This window comes from Hemiscyllium ocellatum, chromosome 17, assembly GCF_020745735.1.
Source record: "Hemiscyllium ocellatum isolate sHemOce1 chromosome 17, sHemOce1.pat.X.cur, whole genome shotgun sequence".
Taxonomy (NCBI): domain Eukaryota; kingdom Metazoa; phylum Chordata; class Chondrichthyes; order Orectolobiformes; family Hemiscylliidae; genus Hemiscyllium; species Hemiscyllium ocellatum.
In genome coordinates this window covers 42,682,757-42,710,079 of record NC_083417.1, presented here as the reverse complement: position 1 = coordinate 42,710,079, position 27,323 = coordinate 42,682,757, and the positions used below count along the sequence as shown (strand labels likewise).

The following is a 27,323-nucleotide window of genomic DNA, read 5'->3' as shown; positions in this document are numbered from 1 at the left end:
GTAAGAAGCAGAGGAAGGGGGTTGCTGTACAAGGTGGAAAAGGAAGGCAACCTATTTACAGATCCAATCAACTGCAACTGATTGGGTATTCAAGGTCTTCACGACAAAATGGTTTTGTAGTCGAGATAAAATGGAAACAGCCTTTGCAGGACAGATGATGGTGATTTAAATAGTTGTGGGATTCTGTGAGCCTACAATGTAAGCCAATTGAAAGCCCACCACTGGAGATGGAGGACAAAATCCAGAAGGAGAACAGAGGAGTCAGAATTAGACCATCTGAACGTGAGGAAAGTGGAGAAGCTTGCCAATGTCGTGTTTGGTAAGCTGTTAAACTCCAGCAGTACCTTTATGCACAGATGAGAGTCTGTCCCTGAGGAGACATTGTATGTTTTTAAAGAGGAAACAAATTCTGCCTGTGCATATTTCTTAGTGTCTTGATCTAGCTTAATGAGGGGGCTTAACTGCATTTCACTTTTGTAATTGACCATCAGGAAAAAAAAAACCTGCAGCCTAGAAATTCCAGACCCGCAAAACTGAATTATTGTATTGACTCTTGGTTTAGATAGTTTGTATCTGAAGCCTTCACTGAATCCTTTCAGTTAAATTACATAGTTAGCTTTCTGGTGCCTTCATGACAGAAAGATTAGTTCTATTTCAATTCTTATAATGTCTGTACCAACTCTCCATCTCCCTGCAGAGGAAATTTTTAGGCATAATATTTATATCTCATTTTAGGGACATTGAATTTGATCTTGGTGGACCTGTCTCCAGATCAGAAGGTTGTGTTTTCAAACCATATCAAGCTCAGGGGAATTACTTCTGGTACAGTGGTAATATCCCTATCTCTGAGCCTGGAGGCCTGGGTTCAAGTCACATTTGCTCGAGGGGTATATACTGACATCTCTCAGTAGTTTGATTAGAAAATATCTGAAACTTTGATCTGTTTGAACATTTTAGGCTCCTGCCGTGAACCTAAACTTGGATATAAGTAAGCTTAATGATTCCATTGGTTACGACGAGAATGAAGTTACTGACCTGGAAAATTCATTTTGCTTGATTTAGCCAAGAGAGCAATTACCTTTGTGTGCTTGTGCCCAATCCATTTGCTTTTGAAGGTGACATGGAAGCCTGCACTTGTATTTAATTTTTACCTAATCTCTTTTGTAAATGGGAGACATAATTTATAAAGTAAAAACATGTCTTTGAGGGTATAACTAGTTTGATGGATTAAAAAAAATCCAGTATGTAGCATATTTTACTTTTCAAAAGGTAGTTGATAAAGTGCTGGACAAAAAGTCAATGTGCAAGTTAAACCTTAAAGTTGTGATGTCAGCATGGCAGAAAATTAGTTAACTGACGGATGGTTGGGTAAAATGAGGCACTTTTAAGTAGCAGAATGTAACTGGAGTGCTACAGGAATTTGTACTGTGGCCGTAGCTATTTACTATGTATATGTTTATGACAGATTACAACGAGATCTTGATTAGATGGGTAGTGGGTTGAGGAATGGCAGATGGAGTTTAATTTACATAAGGTGCTGCATTTTGGTAAAGCAAATCTTAGCAGGACTTATACACTTAATGGTAAGGTCCTAAGGGAATGTTACTGAACAAAGGCCTTGGAGTGCAGATTCATAGCTTCTTGAAAGTAGAGTCACAGGTAGATAGGACAGTGAAGAAGGCATTTGGTATACTTTCTTTTATTGGTCACAGTATTGAGTACAGGAGTTGGGAGGTCATGTTGTGACTGTACAGGACATTGGTTAGGCCACTTTTGGAATATTGTGTGCAGTTCTAGTCTCGTTCCTATTGGAAGGGTGTTGTGAAACTTGAAAGTGTTCAGAGAAGATCTACAAGGATGTTGCTAGGGTTGGAGGATTTAAGCTATGGGGAGAGGTTGAATAGGCGAGGGCCGTTTTCTCTGGAGCATCAGAGGCTGAGGGGTGACTTTATAAAATCATGAGGAACATGGATAGGGTAAATAGACAAAGTCTTTTCCCTGGAATGGGGTATCCAAAGTTGGACAGCATAGGTTTAAGGTGAGAGGGGAAAGGTATAAAAGAGACCTAAGGGGCAACTTTTTCACGCAGAGGGTGGTGCATGTATGGGATGGATTGCCAGAGGAAGTAGTGGAGGCTAGTACAATTGCAACATTTAAAAGGCATCTGGATGGGTACATGAACAGGAAGGGTTTGGAGGGACATGGGCTGGGTGCTGGCAAGTGAGACTAGATTAGGTTGGGATATCTGGTCGGCATGGATGGATTGGACCGAAGAGTCTGTTTCCATGCTGTACATTTCTATGACTCTGTGACTCTATGAAGCTTGAATATTTTGGGCACCTGCTGTGCAGAACTCCGAGAGCAACATCGAGTTATATTAAAGGGATGTTGAATGAATAAGTTTTTCACACTTGTTTACTCCTTTGCACACATCTACCAAAAAGTGAAGCATAACCTGTTGGTTAGCAGACCATGTATTTTTGTTCCTTTACTGTTTTTGTCTTATGTGAATGACATGGTCATGAAGCAAAAAAAGGTTGCTGGGTAACGGAATGTGCTGTAAACTGTTGTCTTTCAGTTGTGCATTCAGTGAACTAGGAATTTGGGCATTTCTGTCACTTGTTCACTGGTCTCACTAGTTATTAGAATCTATCTTTAAAATTGTTTCCAGTTGGCGAAAGCAGGACTCTTGATATCAGAAACCCATTTCACTAGGACAGTTGTGTCTGTGTGGGCCAATTTTAAACAGGTGGCCTTATAATTTAATTGCAAGGCAGTGTTTCTTACACCTTTTACTGTGGATACAATATAGATCCTTCCTCAGTGTTGCATTATACTATTTTTCCAATCTGTCTCTGCTGCTTCACCTTCTCTTAAGCCAAACTTTCTAAATTTGTAGTTGGTGTAGGTGAAATATAGCCAAAACAAAAGGAAAATCTAGCCATGTTAGACAGTTACAATTCTATTTGTGTTCCAAAGGCTTAGTGATGGAGAAGATATTCATTGGAGGTATGTATGGAATTTGCAAACCAGTCTCATTATACAGACTTTAAAGAGTGATTGGATAAATACACTGTGAGTAATGAAATAAATTCCTCTTGAAGGAACTGGCCTTATTTTGGGCAAGGAATAGGCAGGTTGAAGAACATTGTTTTCACCAAGGGAAGTGGCACATCCATTGGAGATAAAAGAAGCTGCAAGGTTACAAGAGGAACATCCTGGATTGCTCACTGACTATCATGGCTAGAACTCGGGCCCAAAGAATTAGACAGGAAGAAATGGAGTCTTTGAAATAGAGATGATGATGAAGAAATTCAGTTTTTGGATGCAATTTCAAAAATTTAACTAAAACGGTCAAGGTGAAAAGAACAATGTTGAGATGTTTACCCCATATTTTTTAATAAAAATGCAACTAACAGCTTCAATATTGAAAACATTGTACCATTGTTGGTCTTTTCATGAGTTCCTGCTACTGATAGTTTGTTTAAACTCTTGGAGCTGCTAACAGTCTGTGTGAGTTGTTCTTGAAACAGTAAAGTTTTCAAAGCTGTAAACTCACTTGGTTTTTTTTTGCAAAATTTCATCTCTGAGCGTTGGATTTTTGACAGTTGTACCTCTTGGTGCCAAACAGTAATGCTCACCGCTGATCGCTGTTTGGTGTTTCTGGGTAAAAGGATGCTCCTCTTCCTTTCATTGGTCTAGGGGTCCATTTGGTTTACTTTGGTACTGGAGGAACCACTGATGACTCTGAATAGGAACAGCTCTTTCCTCAACAAAATATCATTTATTGCATGGCACTAGTTAGGTACAAGTTACCTTAACCAATTAGAAGGGAGGCTGTGGCATAGTAGTAATGTCACTGGTTTCATAATCCAAAATCCCACTCACTTTGGATGTGAGTTAAAATCACATCACGACAAATAGTAAAATTTGAATCGAATAAAAATGTAAATTGTAGGGCCTTTGTGGCACAATGGTAGTGGTCATATCTCTGGGCTAGGGGCCCCAATTTCAAGTCCCACCTGGTTCAGAAGTGTTTAATAATATCTTTGAACAGTTTAATTAGAAAATAAATACATTAGCCAGTTAGACATTGTTACTGAGTCTATTGGGAGATGTGGTAACAAATCTGTCCCCTTTAAAATCCAAAACTTTCTCCTAATATCACCACCTAATATTGTGTGGCATCATCAAGTTGGTTAGATCACCTCCAACAGTAAGTATGCCTTCGTTGGTTATGATGTAATTCATGGATGTTTCAACCTTAAATACCTGCATCTCTGTCTCCTTTTGTTTTGCGATGTTCCTGGAAATCTATGCTTGATAAAGTTTTTGGTTAGTCATCGTATCCGTCTGCAGTTCATTGCTAAAGTTTGTCTAATAGTGCTTGTTTGGAATGCCTTGCTCTGGTTTTACCACATTAAATGTTGTGAGTAAATGTTGTTTCACATGGTTGTATAAAACTGTGTTATACAGAGGAACCTTGATTATCCGAAGGATGTGGGCAGAGAGTAATTCATCCTGTTAATTGAGTTCCGGATAATCAAATGACGGATAACATAATTTAGCCAAGCTTCGGGACCTTGCAGTCTTGCCAGAAAGTCAGAAATTCAGACATTCGAATGCAGGATAATAGAGGTTCCTTGTACATGATTCTGAACCCAACCCTTTAAGACTGCCATGACGTGATAATTATTTGATCTGGTAGCAGTCCACTTGTGGACTTGCAAATGGTCTCCTGGAAAATGTTATAAATTAATTTAATTTGATGTGCTTGGACAACCTACTTAGACTATTTTAAAAATGTTTTTATTCAACCCATTTGCCTAATCAACCTGTTCAGAGAGGTTATGACTCAACTCTGGAGCAGTTGGGACTTGAACCTGTGTCTGTGTGTTCAGTGGTAGGGATGCCACAAGAGGTCCCCTCCTATTTATGTTTTTTGTTAAATTTAACTTACTTTTTTAATCAATTTGGAGCAGGTGAGATTTGAACCTGGGTCTCCCATTCCAGGTTAGAAACACTGCCACTGCAGCACAAGAGGGGCCCTATTTTTGATTTTGAATCATTTTCAGGTGTAAATCAATTAAATGTAAAATTACAACCTCTTACATGATAATTGATGAAGTTTCATACTTGCGGGTCTATGTGTGTAAATATAATATATATTGAGCACCTTAAGTACAATATGACGCAAATGATCCTTTGAAGGAGAGATAGCAAGCCAAGTTTCTTTTATTAACAGCCTTCTATCTCACATATAGACAGACACAGATGCACAACTGCATTTACTCACACAGGCTAACACACAATTTATCCAGGATGAACATTACTTCAGAAGTTGCTTTGAAATGCTGGTAGTTCAGCCTCATTTCATTATGTAATAAATTTTGCTGAAAATGTTTAATATTAGCATCCCTAGTTGCCAATTCCCTAATCTGAATACAGAAAAAGCATTCTAAAAGCCACATGCTCTTTGCCACTGTATGTGAACAAGCCTATTTTGGAGGATTAGCGCTTTTTAATGACCTTAATCCTCTCTCAGTCATTCTTTTTACATTCGTCTTAATTTTAGTTTTGTAGCAATAACAGCTTATACTTGCAGGGTATATTGTGTGGTTCTAAATTAACAAAATATTTATATCTAAAATAAGCTTATGCCATGACATTTATTAAAACTATTTAAAGCGCCTACAACATCAGATTCTACTGAGAGGCTGTTACAAAATAAAGGTCAGATTTTCCTGCTGCAAAAATCTTTAGGGAGCAGTCTGGGGTAGTATTTTCTTATCAAGTGGCCTTGGAAGACAGTTTGGATTGTTTTGGGATTTGCTGTACTTCTACATATAAATTTTTTTGTACGCATGACAGTCTAACTTAAATAGAAATATATCTGTTTGATATTTAAAGTGAGGACACAATTCAGTTTCCAAGAAATAGGTTTATATTATTTCAAAATGTTGCCACTTTAAACAGTTTAATTGTGCTTTGAGAATTCTAGTTGTCAACCAAAACAGTTCTCAACTGATTTAGTTTGGGAATGTGTTGAGTAAGTGGATGGAGGATTGGAAGACATGGCACCAGAGTAACTACTTGCATTGGACCCAGTTACTGGGTATCTACTTCATTCTAGCTATGACTGATGAAAGGGAAATAAAATATAATATAAATTTAGCATTTTTGTGCTTATAATATTCGTGATAAAAGGATAAAATGTTCAGCTTGATAAGTCACTTGGACTGTTATAATTGTCGGAAATGTTTAGAAGGAGAAACTAAGGACTGCAGATGCTGGAGATCAGAGCTGAAAAATGTGTTGCTGGAAAAGCGCAGCAGGTCAGGCAGCATCCAAGGAGCAGGAGAATCAACGTTTCGGGCATAAGTCTTTCTTCAGGAATGAGGAAGGTATGCCAAATAGGCTAAGATAAAAGGCAGGGAGGAGCATTGGAAATACGATAGGTGGAAGGAGGTTAAAGTGAGGGTGATAGGCCGGAGAGGGGGTGGGGGCGGAGAGGTCAGGAAGAAGATTGCAGGTCAAGAAGGCGGTGCTGAGTCCGAGGGTTGGGACTGAGATAAGGTGGGGGGAAATGAGGAAGCTGGAGAAATCTGCATTCATCCTTTGTGGTTGGCGGGTTCCTAGGCGGAAGATGAGTCACTCTTCCTCCAGGCGTCGTGTTGCCATGTCTGGCGATGGAGGAGGCCAAGGACCTGCATGTCCTTTGCGGAGTGGGATGGGGAGTTAAAGGGTTCCGCCACTCCCAGCATCTTCCCCTGCAACCGCAAGAAATGCATAACTTGCACCCCCCCAATTCCCTCCAAGGCCCCAAGGGATCCTTCCATATCCATCACAAATTCACCTGCACCTCCACACACATCATTTACTGCATCTGCTGCACCCGATGTGGCCTCCTCTTCATTGGGGAGACAGGCCGCCTACTTACAGAATGTTTCAGAGAACACCTCTGGGACACCCGGACTAACCAACCTAACCACCCCGTGGCTGAACACTTTAACTCCCCTTCCCACTCCGCCAAGGACGTGCAGGTCTTTGGCCTCCTCCATCGCCAGACCTTGGCAACACGACGCCTGGAGGAAGAGCACCTCATCTTCCGCCTAGGAACCCTCCAACCACAAGGGATGAATGCAGATTTCTCCAGCTTCCTCATTTCCCCTCTCCCCACCTTATCTCAGTCCCAACCCTTGGACTCAGCACCGCCTTCTTGACCTACAATCATCTTCCCGACTTCTCCGGCCTATCACCCTCACCTTAACCTCTTTTCACCTACTGGATTCCCACCGCCCCTCCCCCAAGTCGCTCCTCCCTACGTTTTATCTTAGCCTGCTTGGCACACCTTCCTCATTCCTGAAGAAGGGCTTATGCCCGAAACATCGATTCTCCTACTCCTTGGATGTTGTCTGACCTGCTGCGCTTTTACAGCAACACATTTTTCAGTGGAAATGTTCAGAAGCCTATCATTCAGTCGTGAAGTATTCCTGTGTGGCACATGTATACATTATATGGCACAATTAATTTTATCATTGTCCATCATATACGACTATGAAAAGCTCAGACTCTAACACAATAAAGCTGCATGCTGTAACAATTGTTTGTCCTTATTCATCAAGTCAATAGAGAATTGAGTTTTATAATCTTCTTGCCTTTGCAGATGGTGACGATGACCCACAAATATCATGGGTAGCTTCATCGCCCTCCAGTAAAGATGTTGCATCGCCCTCCCAGATGCTAGGAGAAGGCTGTGATCTTGGCCTGGTGGATGAAGAAGGAGGAACCGGTTTGCCCTACCCATGCCAATTTTGTGACAAGTCATTCAGCCGTTTGAGTTACCTTAAGAGGCATGAGCAAATCCACAGTGACAAACTTCCTTTCAAGTGTACATTTTGTAGCCGCCTATTCAAACATAAGCGAAGTCGTGACCGTCACATCAAACTTCACACTGGAGATAAAAAGTACCACTGTCACGAGTGCGAAGCAGCTTTTTCTCGCAGTGATCATCTCAAAATCCACTTGAAAACTCACAGCTCAAGTAAGCCGTTCAAGTGCACAATTTGTAAACGTGGGTTCTCATCCACAAGTTCATTACAGAGTCATATGCAGGCTCATAAGAAGAACAAAGATCATATTACGAAGCTTGAGAAGGAGATGAAGAAAGAAGATGTCGTTTGCGATTATTGTGATGAAACATTTAATCAAGTTGAAGACTTGGAGAAACATATAGCAACAAATCACCCACAGATTTGTGAGAAAGCAGAGTTGCAATGCATCCATTGCCCTGAAGTATTTGCAGAAGAAAATGCATTGATAAATCACATTGACCTAGCCCATGGGAATAAGAAACATAAATGTCCGATGTGCCCAGAACAGTTTCCTACGGTGGAGGAAGTCTATTGCCACTTGGATAGCCACAGACAACCGGATTCTAGTAATCATAGCATAAGTCCTGATCCTGCTACAGGAAGTGCAGCCTCAATGAGTAGCACAACCCCAGATTCTAGTGCTTCAGTAGAACGAGGGTCCACACCCGATTCTACCCTAAAACCATCTAGAAGTCACAGGAAACCTTCAGGATCTTTGGAAAGAGAAGGAAGTCAAAACTCTTGGTCACCAAAAGTCACCTATAGCTGCCCATATTGCTCGAAGCGAGATTTCAGTAGCTTGGCTGTCTTAGAAATTCATTTAAAAACTATTCACTCAGATAAACCTCAGCAAGGTCACACATGCCAATACTGCCTTGATTCACTTCCCACTTTGTATAACTTAAATGAGCACGTCCGAAAAGTCCACAAAAATAACGTTTTTCCAGTAATGCAGTTCACCAGTACGTCAACATTTCACTGCAATTACTGTCCGGAAATGTTTGCAGACTTGAATAGCTTGCAGGAACACATACGAATTACACATTGTGTTCCAAATACTCTCTCCCAAGATGGAAACCATACTTTCTTCTGTTCTCATTGTTCGCTGGGATTTCTTACAGAGTCTTCACTCTCAGACCACATTCAACAAGCTCACTGCAATGTAGGAAATCCCAAGCTGGAGTCTCCCGCACTCCAAGCTACACAGTCCTTCATGGAAGTTTACTCTTGTCCATATTGCACCAATTCACCCATTTTTGGCACCATTCTTAAGCTCACAAAGCACATCAAGGAAAACCATAAGAACATTCCACTAGCAGCAAACAGTGGCAGAAAATCGAAGTCAGAGCAAAGTCCTGTTTCTTCTGATGCTGAAGTCTCTTCTCCCAAAAGACAGAGGTTGTCAGCAAGTGTACCATCACTGTCAAATGGGGAATACCCATGCAATCAATGTGATCTCAAGTTCTCTTCTTTTGAAAGTTTCCAAAGCCATCTGAAGTCACATTTGGAAATTCTTCTGAGGAAGCAATCCTGTCCTCAATGTAAAGAGGATTTTGATTCCCAGGAGACCCTGTTACAACACCTCACCATACACTACATGACAACTTCGACTCATTATGTCTGTGAGAGCTGTGATAAGCAATTTTCTTCAGTTGATGACCTACAGAAGCACTTGCTGGATATGCATACTTTTGTTCTATACCACTGCACGTTGTGCCAAGAAGTGTTTGATTCCAAGGTCTCCATCCAGGTGCATTTGGCAGTGAAGCACAGTAATGAAAAGAAGATGTATCGCTGCACAGCATGCAATTGGGATTTCCGAAAGGAAGCAGATCTTCAACTTCATGTCAAGCATAGCCATTTAGGTAATCCAGCAAAAGCCCGTAAATGTATATTCTGTGGTGACACATTCAGTACAGAAGTGGAACTGCAATGCCATATTACAACACACAGTAAAAAATATAACTGTAAATTTTGCAGTAAGGCCTTCCATGCCATTATTTTGCTAGAAAAGCACTTAAGGGAGAAACACTGTGTGTTCGACAATAGCAGCCAGAATGGTACCGCAAATGGAATTGTATCATGTAACAAAAGAGTGGAAACCGATCTTCAGAACATACTGATGAAAAGTCAGGAAGCTCTAAACAGTCACGAAGCTAGTGAAGATGATATTGATGCTTCAGAACCAATGTATGGCTGTGATATCTGTGGTGCAGCATATACTATGGAGGCCCTACTGCAGAATCACAGGTTGAGAGATCACAATATTCAACCTGGAGAAGATGATTGTTCACGGAAAAAGGCTGAATTCATCAAGGGGAGCCATAAATGCAACATCTGTGCTAGGACATTTTTCTCGGAGAGTGGCCTCCGAGAGCATATGCAGACCCATCGTGGACCTGCTAAGCACTACATGTGTCCTATTTGTGGTGAAAGGTTTCCTTCCCTTCTAACGCTGACTGAGCACAAGGTCACACATAGCAAAAGTCTTGATACGGGAACTTGCAGGATCTGCAAAATGCCATTGCAGAGCGAAGAGGAATTCATCGAGCATTGTCAGATGCATCCAGACCTGAGAAACTCTCTCACAGGGTTCCGTTGTGTAGTTTGCATGCAGACAGTCACCTCTACTCTTGAGCTGAAAATTCATGGAACATTCCACATGCAAAAGTTGTCGGGAAACTCTGCATCATCATCTCCAAATAACCAGAGTCATCAGAGACTCTACAAGTGTGCTTTATGCCTGAAAGAGTTTAGGAGCAAACAGGACTTGGTGAAACTTGACATCAATGGCTTGCCCTATGGCTTATGTGCAAGTTGCATGAACAGAGGTACCAATGGTCAATCTTCAAATGTAACTCAGCAGGAAAACAGTGAACGAACCAGTGTCAGTCTTCGGTGTCCTGATTGTGCAGTTAAATTTGAAACTGTCGAGGATCTGGAGAGTCATATCCAGATAGACCATAGAGAAATGACACCAGAGACAAGTAGCCAGAAAAAGTCATCACAGGCTTCACCTGCTCCAAGGGTAAGCAAATAAAAATATCTGTATGTTAAGAATAGGAAGTAAATTTGATTTGAATGCAAGTATTACTTAGTAAGGCAGTGTAACTAAATATGTAGAGTAATAAACTTATGATTTTCCTTTTTTATTGATTTAGCTTTGCAGCATGCTTTTTTTAAATAAGAATTTTGGAAACATTTCAGTTTGATACAATATTGACTGCAATTAATAATTTTAAAGTGCAATTCAGTTTGAATGAATTTAAGTTAGTGTACAAATTTCAATGGCCAGTGAGGTTAGTTAGCCAACTTGGTTAGATGGCTAAGGTATAGTTTAGCACAGGTCTGATTCCTGTCTGGCTGACTTTGCGATGAATGTGCTTCCTTCCCCTGCTCCTGAACCTGAAAAGCAATGGTAAACCAATCAGAACACTGCCAAGAGAAACAGGTCAAGATGAAGCATCACCAGATAATAGGCAGAGCACATTAGATGAGTGTCATCTTTAAATATACAATGCAAAATGAATACATTTAGTAATCAAATGAGTAAATAATAGTTTCCTTCATCTTATAATTGTCGGACAGAAGAAGACCTACCAGTGTATCAAGTGCCAGATGACTTTTGAGACTGAACGGGAAATACAGATCCATGTTGCAAATCATATGATTGGTAAGAAAAATGTTTTATTTTACCCATTGGAGTCATTTGAATTTCTTTTTTCTTAAGTACAGGTTTTTGAGTAGAGGTTTTGCGAGGAAATGGCTAAAGGCTGTAAGTTATACCAACTATTTTGTTGTGATGTGGATATTTTGGCAGTACTTTGGGCACAGCTGAGATGATATGGTAGGTCAAAGTATTCCAAACTACACTTTGCTGAACATGTCCCTTTTTAGCAATATATTTCTGTAATTCGTGCTTGCTGTAGATTTAATTGGATACCCACAAAATTTCAGTTTCGGTTCTTCAGCTACTCTATTCCGCATTGCACTTTAGTTTTAGTATTAAAATTAATATTTGGTTTTAGTATTAAATCTAATAATATAATTCGAACTTAGTGGTTGGAAGCATCCTCAGCTGGACCTGCTTCTGCTTCCCTGGTGTTAAATGATTTGAGGTTCAGTAGAACCTCTGTTTATACGTTTCAGCATTGCATTTTAAGTGGGGTAATGGAAGCAAAGAGAGAACAGATGCAAACGTTGTTCCAGACACTGTCCAACTATTTTCATATCCCCTCGAGCCATTCTGCACCCTTCACTCTAGCCAATGTTTAGGAACATCGGCAGTAAAGTAGTGTTGACGGTCTTTATTGAAAAAAAAATAACAGAAATCAAAAGAATGAATTTTAAGCATTTTATACTTGAATACCAAAAATAAAGATGAAGCAATGTTTTTGCAATGTACAGTTGCTGGCGAGCAACGAGGGAGATGGTTGTTTTGGGGATTTTTTGGCATGGGTTTGCTGTCTCAAATGAAAGAATGGAGCACTGTAATTGGCCATAGTGTTTAACTGCTGGGGAGAAGAAAAATCAGCAAGGGCTTCTCCCTGTTCGCCATAGAGTACTTGCTGCTGGACACTGTGCGCATGAACATTGGGTGAACTCAGGATCTAGCTCATACGAATTGCTCCCCCTCCACTGCAAGCATGGTAATGCTCAGCTGGGGGATGCACCGAAGACTGCTGGTGCCCTTGGAACTGCATTCCAAGGAAGAGGATAGGAAAGTGGTAAATAACGTACAACGTTTCAGATAATATTATTTATGAATAAACAACAATGTATTTATACTTTTAGGATTAATGGGGACATTACAGTAAATACCTGGCATAAAAACAGAAAACACTCAGCTGGTAAGGCAGCATCTGGGGAGAGAAACAAAGTTGAGGGTTTCAGATTGACCTTTTGATGATTTGTACTCTGCCTGGCACATTGCTGAAATGAGTTTTTAGTTCGTTGGTTAGGCAGTTGGCAAACTGGATATCTTATAGCATAATTTCAGTCACAGTGTGACTAGTTTGAAACCATTCCAGTGAAATATTATGCAATAGATCAAATAAATGCATTTTATTCCCTAAATGTTGCAAGGAAGACTCATATCAGAGTTGAAACATTAACTCTGTTTCCTTCTCCACAACTGTGTGACAGAACTGCTGAGTGTCTCTAGCATTTTCTGTTTTTAATATAAACATTTCATACCATATCTTGTGCTTAGGGATATTGATAATCAGAAATATGAGTTGACAAATTGTGTTAGATTTTACTTAGATTTTCTGTCTGATTTGATGTGGTAATTTGGTAAAATGAGGATGCCTGAAGCGCATCCCCTCAAGATTATCAGTCCCTTTTAAGGCTCTGCAGGATCTGTTCTTAAATGGGTAATGAAGTAAGTGTAGCTAATCTCTTTGACCTTCACCCTGGACATTAACAGTTAGATAAGTTTGTGGTGGATACCGATTGCAGGAGATTGTCTTGGTCGCAACTGAAAGCTGGTATTACTTTAATTACATATAGATTTCTTTAGTGCTGTGGAGTTCAGTTAGTTTTGTTTTTAATTTTATCCAGTTTTGCTGGAATTGATTGGAAGCGTGAATCTCTTGATGGGAAATCCATCTTTTCCTGTCTTGTAAATAATAGATTGAGCGTGCTAGATTGGAGCCACTTCAAGTGAGGGGGGCACAAAGTTTGTTTTTCCTACAATGTGCACGCATCAACTCAAAAGACATTTGGAAAACAGAAGAGTCTTTTATTGATGGTAACTACCTCTCAAAAGTTTGTTATTCACCTTATCCTCTCCTTGCTGCCAGCTTTGGGAAGAGTTGTCAGCTGCTGTCTGAAATAGCCTGCTTCAACCAGGTAAACAGCATTCTTTCTACCAGTTAAGGTCACCACTGTTTTGAAATTCTTGGCCACAGGATTTTTCCAGGTAGTATCTGGTGACCTTTCCCACATTATTCAGTCCACAGCTCACCGCCACATTAAAAAGGTCACTGATTGTCTGTTCAGGAGCGCAACACAATTCACATCCTTCCCGATGGAGCCAAAGAAGCTGAGAGGAAGTGCAAGTTACAGCCTGGTATGGTTCCCAAAGGTGCAAGGAGCAACTGACAGAAGCAGATAGCACTCAAAGTGCTATATGTCAACCTCCTAAACTTTGAGAGTGGGAAAGACTTGTTATTCCATTGGTGTTCACCTATTTAAAATGCCATTGAAATTATCGTATATGTGAATGCCCAATACCAGAAAATTAGCAGGATATTTTTATCATGTGATAATCCACCATATCAGATTCAACATTTTGTGCTATATATCATGCTACTGATTGGCAAACTTACCTGTCCTCTATTGTCATAACTAATGAGTCCAGCTCATTTCCCGCAAATAGAAGGGACAACAGTCAATATGTAGGAGATGCATGCAATCTAAGATATGCCATTGAGAGAACAGAAAATAATTTGTAATTTTGTCACCCTGAGCTCTTCAGAGACTTAGCAGAGTTGTGGTTTCAAAGTAACCATGGATAAAGCAAGAATATTTAAGGGTTTGTTTCAGCAGGACAGGATGAAAGCAATAGGAGGTGAGGTAGCTCTATTAAACTTTGGATCACTCCAGAAATGAGAAGCAATCTGAGTTCAGGTGATAAAACTGTAATGTCAGTTTGATTGGAGTTAAGAAATAGCAAATAAATTAAGGCATTGGTGGGAATAATTTACTTGGTCCCTGACAGTAGATAAATTGTGGCTCAGAGTATAAATATACAAATAGGATTAAAAACAAAGCCCTGGAGAAACTCAGCAGGTGACATCTGTGGAGAGAGAAACACTGAATGTTTCGAGAATGATATGACTTTTACAGAACTGTGTGCGGGGGTCTGTAAGAAAGGTACTACTGTAATTGTGGACAATATTAATGTTCATAAAGATAGGACAAATCAAACTGGCAATGTTGACCTGGAGGAGAGGTTCATAGAGTGTATGCTTGGCAGTTTCTTCAGTGTGTTCTGGAGCCAACTAATAAACTTGCCTTTTAGACTTGTTTTCAAGGCCTATTTTAGACCTTTATTGCATAGTGATATAATAAAGGATCCTTGAGGTAAAAGCAATCGTAACATTGTACAATTTTGCATTTCACTTCATGGTAAGAAATGTGGTTCAAAACTTTAAATAAAGGCATTTACAAGGATAATTAGTCAGAGTTGGTTAAAGTAGATTGAGAAAATATGTTCAATAGTAAAATAACAGAGAAGCACTGGCAGATATTCAAGGAGATATTTCATAATTCTCAGCATAGATATGCTCCATTGAGAAAGAATGTGAATGTTTCTCAGATTCAAGCTGTGGACAACAAAGGACATTAAGGATGGTGTTAAACTAATGTAACAGCGTACAATGTTGTGAGAATTGATGGTGGCCTCGAACATTACAAGAGATTTAGAAGCTAGTAAAGGATGCCTTAAAATAATAAAGTGTGAGAAATTGGAATACAAGATGAAACTAGCAAAAATATAAAACAGTAAAAGCTTCTACAAGTATGTCAAAAGGAAACGCTTATCTAAAATCAGCCTTGGTTTTTTAAAAGCGAAAACCAGAAAATGAAGAAATTGGAAAAATGGAAATGATGGATACTAACAACAGGTGTTTTCTATCTGTCTTCACAATACAGGACACAAAAAACAACTTAACAGTGCTGGCAAAATGGACAAAAAGTAAGGAGCAATTTAAGACTATCACAATCACCAGAGAACAAGTTTCAGGAAAAGTAATGAGGTAACAGTCTCTCAAGTTCCATAGATCTGAGAGTCTGTATCCTAGCTTCTTAAAATAAGATCATTGGCTATTACCAAAATTTCCTCGTCAAAAGTTAAATGACATCAGGTCAAAGTCCAACAGGTTTATTTGAAATCGCAAACCTTTTGAGCCCTGCTCCTTTGCCGGGTGAAGTGACTTTACCTGACAAAGGAGCAGTTCTTAAAAAGCTTGTAATTTCAAATAAAGCTGTTGGGGTATAATCTGGTGTGATGTGACTTCTAACTTTGTCCACCACAGTCCAACACTAGCACCTCCACATCACAATCTCATGAATTCTGAAAAAATCCAAACAGATTGGAAAACCATAAATGTAATGCTATTGTTCAAGAAAGGAGAGAGACAGAAAATAGGAAACATTAGGCCTGTTCTCCTAATATTGAAATTGGGACGATGCTCCATCCATTGTTAATAGAGTAGTAACAGAACATTTTAAAAATCATAAATACAATAAGACTGAGTGAACATAGTTGTGAAAGGAAAATCATGCTTGTCAAGTTCTTTGAGAATGTTGGCAGGGGTACAGTAGATGTTGTGTATTTTTTTCTTTTTAATAGGCATTTAGTAATGTGTCACATTAAAGTGTGCTACCTAAAATAAGAATTGATGGTGTAAGGGATATTAGCAGAAATGGAGGTTATCTCATGAATAGGAAATGGAGAGATGGGATTAATATTTTTCAGTTTGGCAAGGTGTAGCTAGTGGAGTGCCACAGGGTCAATGTTAATATTTCTGATCAATATTAATGACTTAGTTGAAGGGACCAAATGTATTCTGGCCAAATTTGCTGATGATACAAAGGTAGGATGGGAGTTAGATTGTGAGGATGATACAAACAGTCGGCAAAGGAGGGAACTAGGTTGTGATTGTGGAAAGAAATTCTCATTTTGAATGCAACATGGAAAGTGTTAGTGAGTGCAGGCTCAATAGACCAAATGGCCAATATCGATTCTTGTTCTCACAATTTTTAGGCAGTTAAGCATTTTTTAAAAAAAATCACTGGTAACTTTTGCAATGCAGCAGTTAGTTAACATTATGCAAATATCAGCAACAATAATGAAATTAATGACCAGAGAGCCTGCTTTGATGGTGATCGTTGAGGCATCTAGACTGAGCAGACTCCTGAACTACAGCCTTTTCATCAAGCCATGGTATGGAGTCTGTATGTTCCCTGAGAAATTAAGTGGAACCATTATTTAATTTCTCACCTAAACTCAGTCAGAGCTGCATTAGTTGACAGCCAAGATTGTGCACTGTAAGTCTCAGGTGAAGCTAGGAGTTTTCATTCAGGCGAGTCTGTTACCCTAAACCAAGGTTTATCGTGAAAACATTTGTTTTAGATACTTGGTTATGTGTGATGGAGCCAGACAATACAATCCAGATTCTTTGTAGTTTGCTCTGTACTAGAGAAGCTTCCAAAAGCTGAAAGGAATGCCGATGAAGGGGTGGGGTGAAAACGTTATTCCCTAAAACATGAGGAAGAATTACAGGAAGGAGTGGAGATGGGTAAAGGTAACCAGCAGCCAGGGAGAGAAGTGTTTCTTATAGCCTGGTGCTGTCAACAAACTGTGGTTGATGTACAATTTTTTCATTTTGTTATAGAGTCATAAAGTCATTCAGCATGGAAGCAGACTCTTTGGCCTAACTCGTCCATGCTGACCAAGTTTCCCAGACTAAACTAGTCCCACTTGCCTTCACTTGGCTCATATCCCTCTAAACCTTTTCTATTCATGTACCATCCAAATGTTGTATCTGTACCTGTATCTACCACTTTGGCAGTTCATTCCAACATACAAACTATCCTTTGCTTGAAAAAAATGCCCCTCAGGTCTCTCTTAAATTTTTATCCTCTCACCTTAAAAGCACACCTCCTAGTTTTGAACTCACCCATCTTTAGAAAAAACACTTTGCTATTCACTTTATCTGTGCTCCTCATGATTTTGTCAACCTGGAAGGATCACCATTTATTGCCCATCTTTATTCACCCTAGAGAAAATGGTGGTGAGCTGTTGTCTTGAATTGCGGCAGTCTATGTGGTGTGGATAGGCTCACAGTGCTGTTAGTGAGGGACTTCCAGGATTTTGACCCAGTTGAATTGAAAGAATAGAGACATGGTTCCAAAATCAGAATGATTTGTGATGTGATGGGGAACATACACAGATGTTCACATACATCTACTGCACTTCCTTCTCAGAAGCAGAATTTGGAAAGTGCTGTTGAAAGAGTCTTGGTGAGTTGCTGCACAATATCTCATTGACAGTAAGCACTGCTGCCGCTGTGTACCGGTGGAAGATGGAGTGAATATTCAATGTGTTGGTTGTAGTGCTGATCAAGAGAACTGCTTTGACCTGGCTGATAGTGAACTTCTGTGGTAATAATGGAGCTGTATTAATCCAGAGAGTATTGCATTTCATTCCTGATATCTAGATGGTGGGAAAGGTTTATTTGCTGCACTTGTGGCATGTGGGCGTGGCTTGCTGGCCAGCATTTATTGCTTGTTTCTTGTTGCCATAGGGAAAATGGTGGTGATGAGCTGCCCTCTAGAGCTGTTGCAGTCTACATGCTGTTTACATGATACATGCACCCACGCTGCCCTTAAGGAGGGAATTCCAGGATTTTGACCCAGTGATGCTGAGGGAACGGTGATAAAGTTCCAAGTCAAGATGGTAAATGGCTTGGAGGGGAAGTTGCAGGTGGTGGTGTTCCCATGTATCTGCTGCCTTTAACCTTTAAGATGGTTAGGGGCTTGAAAGATGCTGTCTGAGGATTTTCGGTGAATTTCTGTAATGCATTTGTATGTAGTACAGACTGCTGCTACTGAGCTTCAGTGATGGAGGGAGTGGATGTTTGTGGATATGATGCAGTCAAGCAGATTGCTTTGTCCTGGATGGTGAAAAGCTCTTGAGTGGTGTTGAAACTGCACCCATCTGAGCAAGTGGGACATATTCCATTACACTCCAGTCTTGTCCCTTGTAGATGATGGACAGTCTTTGATGAGACAGGAGGTATGTTACTTGCCACAGTAATCAGAGCCTTTATCTGCTTTTGTAGCCACTGTATTTGAGTTTCTGGTCAATGGTAACCCTGAGGATGTTGATAATGGGATTAGGGTCAGGACAGTAATGATAACACGATTGAATGTGAAGGGGTGATGGTTAGATTGTTTCTTATTGGAGACAGTCATAGCCTGACATTTGTGTGGCATAAATGTTTCTTGCCACTTGTCGACCTAAGCCTGGATATTGTCCACATCTTGTTGGATTTGACCATGAACTGCTTTAATATCTGAGGAGTCACAAATAATGCCGAACATCGTGCAGTCACTGGTGACCATCCTCCCTTTCGACCTTATATGAGGGAAGGTCATTGATGAAGCAATTGAGGATGGGCAGGCCCAGGACTTTACCCTGAGTACTCCTGCAGAGATGTGTTGGAGCTTATAAGACTGGCCGTCTAACAAACATCTTCCTACGTGCCAGAGATTACTTCAACTAGCAGAGAGTTAGCCCCTTAATACCCACTGATTCCAGTTTTGCAAGGGCTCCTTGATGCCATAGTCAATCAAATGCATATTTGATGGCAGAGGTTGTCACTTCTGGAATTCAGCTTTTTTTTTGTTCATGCTTGAACTAAGGCTATAATGAGGCCAGGAGCTGAGAGGCCCTGGCGGAACCCAAACTGGGTGTCGCTGAGCAGGTTATTGCTGAGCAGCCGCTGCTTGATAGCAATGTTGATGACACCATCAATCACTTTACAGATGATTGAGAGTAGACTGTTGGGACGTTTATTGTCTGGATTGGATTTGTCCTGCTTTTTTTGAACAGCACCTAGCTGGGCAATTTTCCACATTTTCTGGTGGATGCCAGTGTTGTTTCGTACTGGAAGAGCTTGGCTAGGGAAGTGGCAAATTTTGGAGCATGAGTGTTCAGTACTTTTGCTGGAATGTTTTCAGGGCTTGTCATCTTTGCAGTGTCCAGTTACTCCAACCATTTCTTGATATCCCATGAAGTGATTTGAATTGGCTGAAGACTGGTATCTGCAATGCTGGGGACCACTGGAGGAGTCCAAGATCAATCATTCATTTTGAGAGTATATTTATGTGGCAGTAAAATTCTGGTCAATAAAAAATGCCAGGATGTTGATAGTGGTGAATTCAGCAATGACAGTTGTGTAGATTATCAAAGTGAGATGTTAGCTCCTGTCATGTTGGATAGTTGTCATGAATGGAAGGGCAATGACATTCTCACCCCATAATTCAGCTCATCTCTATATTCAGACCAAGGCTGTAATGTGCTGTGGAGCCAAATGGCCTTAGTGGAACACAAACTGAGCATAAGTAAGTAGGTTGTATTATATAAATGCTGTTTATTGTTTTGTTAGCTAGCACAGACTATAATGCTAGTAAATCTTACTGGCATGATTAACCGTGTCTATAAGGAATAGCTTCAGTCACTAATCAGCCATTCTAATTTTTGGTTCTGTATTGTTACCTTGCTGTTCCTCACCTATCTGCTGTTTAAGCTGTTACCTGAGTGTTCATCACTTCCAAACACAACTATTCCACTGCTGTCTGACACTCAGATATTGCTACTCACTCCTTAGCCCTCTGCTCAATGAACTACAATAGTTCAGTCCCTGATACCTCCAATTTAAATTTCTTATTTTGTGTACAAACTCCTCTATGACCTTTCCCATTCTGTAACAGCTTTGAGCCTTGCAATCCTTTGAGAATCAGCTTTGCTCCAACTCTGGCCTCTTGCACATTCCTTGCATCTTTTGCCTTCATCAACAGCTTTCTTGTTTTTAGTTGCCTCAGCTGCTAATTCTCTCCTAAGTATGTCCATGACCCTCCAAACAAACCTATTTTATCAGTTGCATGAATGTAGTTATTTTCATGTATCTGGTGTTGAATGGCATCAGCAAATAAAGTTGATCAGTTGATGTGAATGTAAAAGTGAGTGCTCACTTGACCAGTGAGTGGAGATTTACAGACTGATTTTGTTAAGCTGGAGAGGGTTCAGAATAGACTTACCAGGATGTTGTTTGGTACAGAAGGTATGAGTTGTAAGGAGAGGGTGGATAGACTGGGACCTTTTACTCTGGAGCATAGGACGTTGAGGGGTTAACTTACAGAAATTCATAAAATCGTGAGGGGTATAGATAGGCTTAATGATAGTTGTCTTTTCCCTAGTCACACTTCACCTTCACTTGGGATTATATTACCATTCCTGCACTGTCACAAAATCTATTCTGAATGTCCCTAAACAAGGACTGCAGTTATACAAGAAGACAGCTCCTTATTTTCACCAGACAAGTTAAGGATGAGCAATAAATGCTGGCCTAGCCAGCAAAAAAATACGTCCAACGAATGAAAAGTTAGTAGCTTTCAGGCTGTGAAATTTGTGGGTTTAAGTTACACTCCAGAGACCTGAGCACAGAAATCTAGGCTGAATCTCCAGTGCATTGCTGAGGGAGTGCTCTACTGTCAGAAATTTATTTTTACAATGAGATGTAAAACTGAGGCCTGGTTTGCCTTCTAATGTGAATATAACATATCTCATGCCATGATTTGAAAGAAAAGCGTGGGCTGCACCTACTTTCATGCCCAATATTTATTCCTCAATCAACAAAACTGAAAGAACTGTTCATTATCGCCTTGCTATTTGTAAGAGTGGGCAGTGTGCAAAATGGCTGCTGGGATTCCAACACATTTCACTGGCTGTCAAGTGCTTTGCAGTTGCCCTCAGGCCATGAAAGGTGCTATGTAGTGAGGTCTTCTTTTTTACTATGTTTATAAAGTGCTTCCCGAGAGAGATGGTGTTGAGCGTTTGACATGTTTTTTCTGAAAATTGGAATGACTTGTTTGGAGGAAATAGTTGACCCTTTCTTACATGTTATTTACATCCTCCGCATAACGGTGTTTCTATTACCATTTCGTAAAGTGTCATAACAGGTAATGATCAGTGATTGTGTACTGAACCATTTATTTTATAACTGTTTTTAAAAAAGAAAAAAGAGCAGTGTTTTTGAGGATTGATTCTTTCTTACCTGCAATTGAACCTTAGGATATAAGATTATGTTAGGAAATAAGCTAGGATATAAGATTCCCTTTGGAGCCTTATGGTCCTTCCAAAATTGAATGTCAGCTTGTATTCCAAGTGTAAAAGTGAACTGGTGGTGTGGCCTTCGGTGGTCTCCATCTTTGTAGTTTGCTACATGAGTTCAGTTCTGTGTGCAGAGATGTCTCAGACACCCCCACACAGCTTTATAACACAGCCCTTCTTATTAGCTTGATCTCCTGGAGAAAATTCTTCGGTACCAATAGGTAAAACATCCATTTGTGGGGTGAAAATATGAGGCTGACGATTAATGCAGTTATCCCATGTGGTTGAAAAGGGAGTTAATTTATTTGCTCAATATGTGCAAAATTTCAATTTTTAGGGCCTAAAAAATGGGGTCATCTTATAAACTGGGCTGAAATATAAGTCACATTATAAGGTAAACAAAGAGCTGGCTTCAGACACATGAATGGCATCTTATCCAGACTTTGTATCTTAATGCATTTTGTTTTGGAAAAAAAAATTCAACATGCCCAAGTAACATACTGCAGTTCAACTCTCTGTGAATTGATAAATCTCAACGCTTTTGCCAAAAAATATCAGCCTAGAAGTGAAAACATGCCATCCTGATTATCGAGTCATAGAGTTATATGGCATGGAAACCTCTCTGTCCAACTTATCCATGCCAGATATCCTAAACTGATCTACTCCCACTTGCCAGCATTTGGCCCATTTTGTTATAAACCCTTCCTATTCATATACCCATGCAGATACCTTTTAAATTTTATAACTGTACCCACCTCCACCATTTCCTCTGGCAGCTGACTATAAACATGCACCACTCCCTGCCTGAAAGATTTGTCCCTAAGGTCCCTTTTAAATCTTCCTGCTCTCTCCTTAAACCTATACCTTCTAGTTTTGGACTCCCCCGCTTGAGGAAAAACACCTTGGCTATTCACCTACCAATGCCCCTCATGATTTTATAAATCTTTATTGGGTGACCCCTCCACCTCTGATGCTCCAGGGAAAAACAGCCCCAGCTTATTCAGCCTCTCCCTATAGCTCAAACCTTCCAACTGCTGCAAATCTTTGTAAGTCTTTTCTGATCCCTTCTAAGACCATCTTTCCTATAGTAGGGAGACCAGAATTAAATGCAGTATTCTAAAAGTGGCCTCACCAATGTTCTAACAGCCATAGCATGATGCCTTAACTTCTGCATTCACTACCCTGTCTACCTGTGACTCAATTTTCAAGGAACTGTGCACCTGCACCTCAGAGCCCTATGATTAACTGTGTAAGTCCTGCAGTGGTTTTCCTTACCAAAAAACACCTCCCATTTATCAAAATTAAACTTCAAAAACCAAAGCCCAATGTAAAATTTGTGTAGGATCAAATTAAATTTTGATTATGATTGTGATGCTGCAAGTATTGACCCTCAATAATGTAGCATATATGGGTATGCTTGTGCCTTTACTCTGTTCGTTAATGCTTCTGATCTTATGGCTACCGTTAATATGTAAGTTTGCTTGCTGTGCTTGAAGGTTTGTTTTCAGACGTTTCGTCACCATACTAGGTAACATCATCGTTGAGAGTGTACGGTGAAGTGCTGGTGGTATGTCCCATCTCTGTTTATAAGTCTTGGTTCCTTAAAGTGGGTGATGTCATTTTGGGTTTTTTTTTAAGGTTAAGTAGATAGGATATATATCGATGTATTTATTGATGGAGTTCTGGTTAGATTGCCATGCCTCTAAGAATTGTCGTGAGTTTCTTTGTTTTGCCTGTCCTAAGCTGTGTGTGTGTTGTCCTAGTCAAAGTAGTGTCTTTCTTTGTCTGTATGTAGGGAAACTAGCGAGAGTAGGTCATGTGTTTTGGTGGTCAGTTGGTGTTCATGTTTCCTGCTAGTTTGTCCGATGTAGTGTTTTTTTTTACAGTTCTTGCATGATATCGTGTAAATGATGTTAGTTTTGCTGGTAGTACCTAATGGATCCTATAGGTTCATCAGTTGCTGTTTAAGTGTGTTGGTAGGTTTGTGGGCTACCATGATTCCAAGGGGTCTGAGTAGTCTGGAAGTCATTTCTGATACGTCTTTGATGGTATATGGTGGTGAGGCTTTAGTTTTTGGTTGCGTTGTGTCTGCTTGTTTGGATTTGTTACTGAGGAATCAGCGGATTATGTTTATTGGGTACCCGGTTTTCTTGAAAATGTTGTAAAGATATTTTTCTTCTGCTATTTGTAGTTCTTGGATGCTGCAGTGTGATGTAGCTCATTGAAATAATCTCCTTGATGCAGCTCTGTTTGTGGATGTTGGGATGATTGCTTCTGAAGTATTTGGTCTGTGTTTTTGTTGTTTTTTTGTAAACACTTGTTTGAAGCTCTCTGTTAACTGTAAGTTCAACTGTCACATCTAGGAATGGGAGTCTGTTGTCGTTCTCCTCCACTTTTGTGAATTTTATGCCTGTCAGGATATTGTTGATGGTGTTGTATGTTTCCTCTAATTTGTTCCATTTTGTGATGATGTATGCAGCGGACCCAAAGTTTGGGTTGGATAGATGGGAGGGCAGTTTGTTCAAGTCTCTGCATTACTGATTCCGCTATGAGCCCTGATGTTGGTGGTCCCATGGTTGTTCCGTTGACTTGTTTATAGGTTTTGTTACTGAATGTGTAGTGGGTGGTGAGGCACAGGTCCACTAGCTTGAGGATGTTGTCCTTGCTGATGAAGTTGGTGCTGACTGATGTTTGTGGTCCTGGTTTTTCTAATAGTGATGCCTAATGTCAAAGGAGATATTATGGCAATAATTTTAATTGTATTTTTATTTTAGTAGTCATTCTGTCATCAGGCAAAAAAGAAGTTGCTGACCCTCTTCCAACTTACAATATTTGATCTTGTGCACTGGTAAGGGTGTGGTGGCTGAGTTTGAAGTTCTTTGATGTCTTATTCAGAGGACGTTTCAGACATCAAGAAATATGAGTGACACCATGTGCAGAACTTTGCAAAATATCAGCTAAAAGTCAAATTTCACAAAGCTTTATGTAGGGTTTCTCTCTATAAGCTCAAACGAGTTTGCATGCAATTTTCCACGTTACACCCAATGACTTATGTCTGCATTGCACTGCACATGTGCAATCTTGTGCTTGACTGGTGAAATGGTCACTGATGCTAGGACACAAGACAACTGATTTTTTGACCTTTTTATTTGTCTCTTACTATGCCTGGTTCTAAGCAACAATTCCTCTCAATCAGCCTGAAAGTATACTGGTCTTGTCAGTGAGCTTGCTGAAACCTTTCAGGAGACATTTCTAAATGTTGTGAACTGACAAGCAGCTGCACGGTGGCACAGTGGTTAGCACTGCTGCCTCACAGCGCCTGTAGACCCGGGTTCAATTCCCGACTCAGGCGACTGACTGTGTGGAGTTTGCACGTTCTCCCCGTGTCTGCGTGGGTTTCCTCCGGGTGCTCCGGTTTCCTCCCACAGTCCAAAGATGTGCGGGTCAGGTGAATTGGCCAAGCTAAATTGCCCGTAGTGTTAGGTAGGGGATGGATGTGGGGGTGTGGGTGGGTTGCGCTTCGGCGGGTCGGTGTGGACTTGTTGGGCCGAAGGGCCTGTTTCCACACTGTAAGTCTAATCTAAAAAAAAAATCACTAAAGATTTGTGTGAGAATGGTGAGGTCATCTGAAACTGAGGGATGGATACCAAAAATTCTATTCACCATTTCATATGTTATTGCTTTAGTCAAAAAGGATGCCTGAATGCAAATTAATGTTGTGTGGGCTGGCGAGTCAGGTTACTGTTACAGGGATTTGAGTTTTTTTTCCCCTGGTGAGTGTGTTGCTGGTGTTGGAAGTAGCAGCAGCTTATTTCAAATTCCATTTTTCAAATCAACGCTGTGTCACCTTTTCCTTCATGGATAAAGATGGCACTGAAAACAAGAGATTCACAGATTAATACACACAAATCTATCACAAGCCCAAATTTTTAGTTTAGTTTTTTTAAAAAAAATTGGAGATATGTTCTAATATATTCAACAAGATAATATTTACAACAGGAGATAAATTTAGGAGTGGTGTCCAGTTAATACAGGAGTAACTTAACAATGTTTTGCTTGTTGCAAGAATTTTTTTAATCTATTATTTTCTCTTTAATTTCTTGCATTGTAATCCCTTACCTAATGATCAAGGTGTATCATTACTACGACAATGAGTATTTGAGGAAAATAGCCATTTCAAAGAAGTTTGGACAATTACAAGGGAGAAATACAATGGATTGTGTTTGGAATTAAATCTGGTTCAGCATCAGGAGTTAGCTAATGAAGTGTAAGAAAAGAAGGAAACAAAAGTTGGGGTTTTAGCAACAATGGTATTTTGCGCCTACCTTGAATAAATTTGCACTCCGATGAACAGCTGTTTACAATTTAATGCCTACAAAGCATTTCTGGGATTTGGAGAAACTTGACAGTGTACCCTTCGCAAACTCGGAGATTTCTGCCCTTGTCTCCAAATGATAATACTTTGCACATTCTATTCAGTAAAATACTTGACTGGCTTGTCTTTGTAAGGATATTTTATCTTTACACCATGTGGTTCTCCACCTTCTGCATCTTGTGTGTCACCTCTATATTTGTACAGTTGATGTGAGACACATTTACTCTTAGAACAATTGAGAGTTCTACTCTGTTTGGCTTTAATGTTAGTTACAAGCCTATTGAGTTCTTAATTCCTGTATAAATTTTCACAAAACCTGTTGGCTTGGTTGGGAGCATGCTGTTCTGAGCTTGGGTTTGTGATGGGGAGTGCCGTGGTGAAGTGAAAAATCGAAATGCAACAGTGAACACAGAAGACCCATTATTAATGAGGTTTCCAATAATTCCATTGCCCATTGTTTGTTGCAGCCACTAAAGGAAAAAAATGTCTGGCAGGCACTCAGTATGATGTCCCACCCCATCTTTTAATTGCTTCATCATATACCATGCAATCTGTGGCTCTCAAACTGTCTGTTCCTCACAGAAACTCCTTCCTCAGTGTGCCACATGAAAAAAAGTCTGATTTATTGATGTGAGATTTGGCATTGCACTTCAAAATCTTCAACTGTTGATTGAAAGAGACGTCTTAAGGGCTCAAAGTCTACCACTGCAGGTGATTTGACATTAGCACATTACCCAGTAAGCAGGCTGCTGTAATTTGCTGTGCACACTGTACAGTGGGATCCCATCCGATTTGAAGCCAAAAGGTACTTGCCATTTAAAAAAAATTGCAAGTAGATTTGAAGCACTATTCAGGAGGAGCAAATTGTAAAACACCCTTTTAGTGTCTCTACATTTCATTCTAAGAGACCATAGTATACATTCATCTCGGTCCAGCTTCGAATTTGAAGCAATTTTTTTCTGAAGGTATAATGCCATTCATGCAAAGCAAAAGTTTCATGTGACAGTATACCTGCTTAGAAAAACCTCACAGTTGGATGTGTTTAAAATAGGAAGGAAAGTGCTTTAGTTGCTGGGCATTGTCCTCCTATTTTCCATGAAAGGCATGATCAGTGCAGGGGCTTCATTTAGAATTCCTTCCTCAGTGAGGGTAAGGCTCAAGAAGTCAG

At 40.1% G+C, this 27,323-nt stretch overlaps 1 protein-coding gene across 4 annotated transcripts in view; it reads left to right on the top strand.

The window, feature by feature from the left end:
* Positions 1-27,323, top strand: part of znf423 (zinc finger protein 423) — a 374,786-nt gene that overhangs the window by 154,195 nt on the left and 193,268 nt on the right. For 3 of the 4 annotated variants that reach the window (XM_060838113.1, XM_060838112.1, XM_060838115.1), the window contains 2 exons: positions 7,667-10,902; positions 11,463-11,547. In XM_060838113.1, coding sequence (XP_060694096.1) covers positions 7,667-10,902; positions 11,463-11,547 — 3,321 coding nt within the window. The remainder of the gene's footprint in view (positions 1-7,666; positions 10,903-11,462; positions 11,548-27,323) is intronic. The other variant, XM_060838114.1, reaches the window with a different exon arrangement.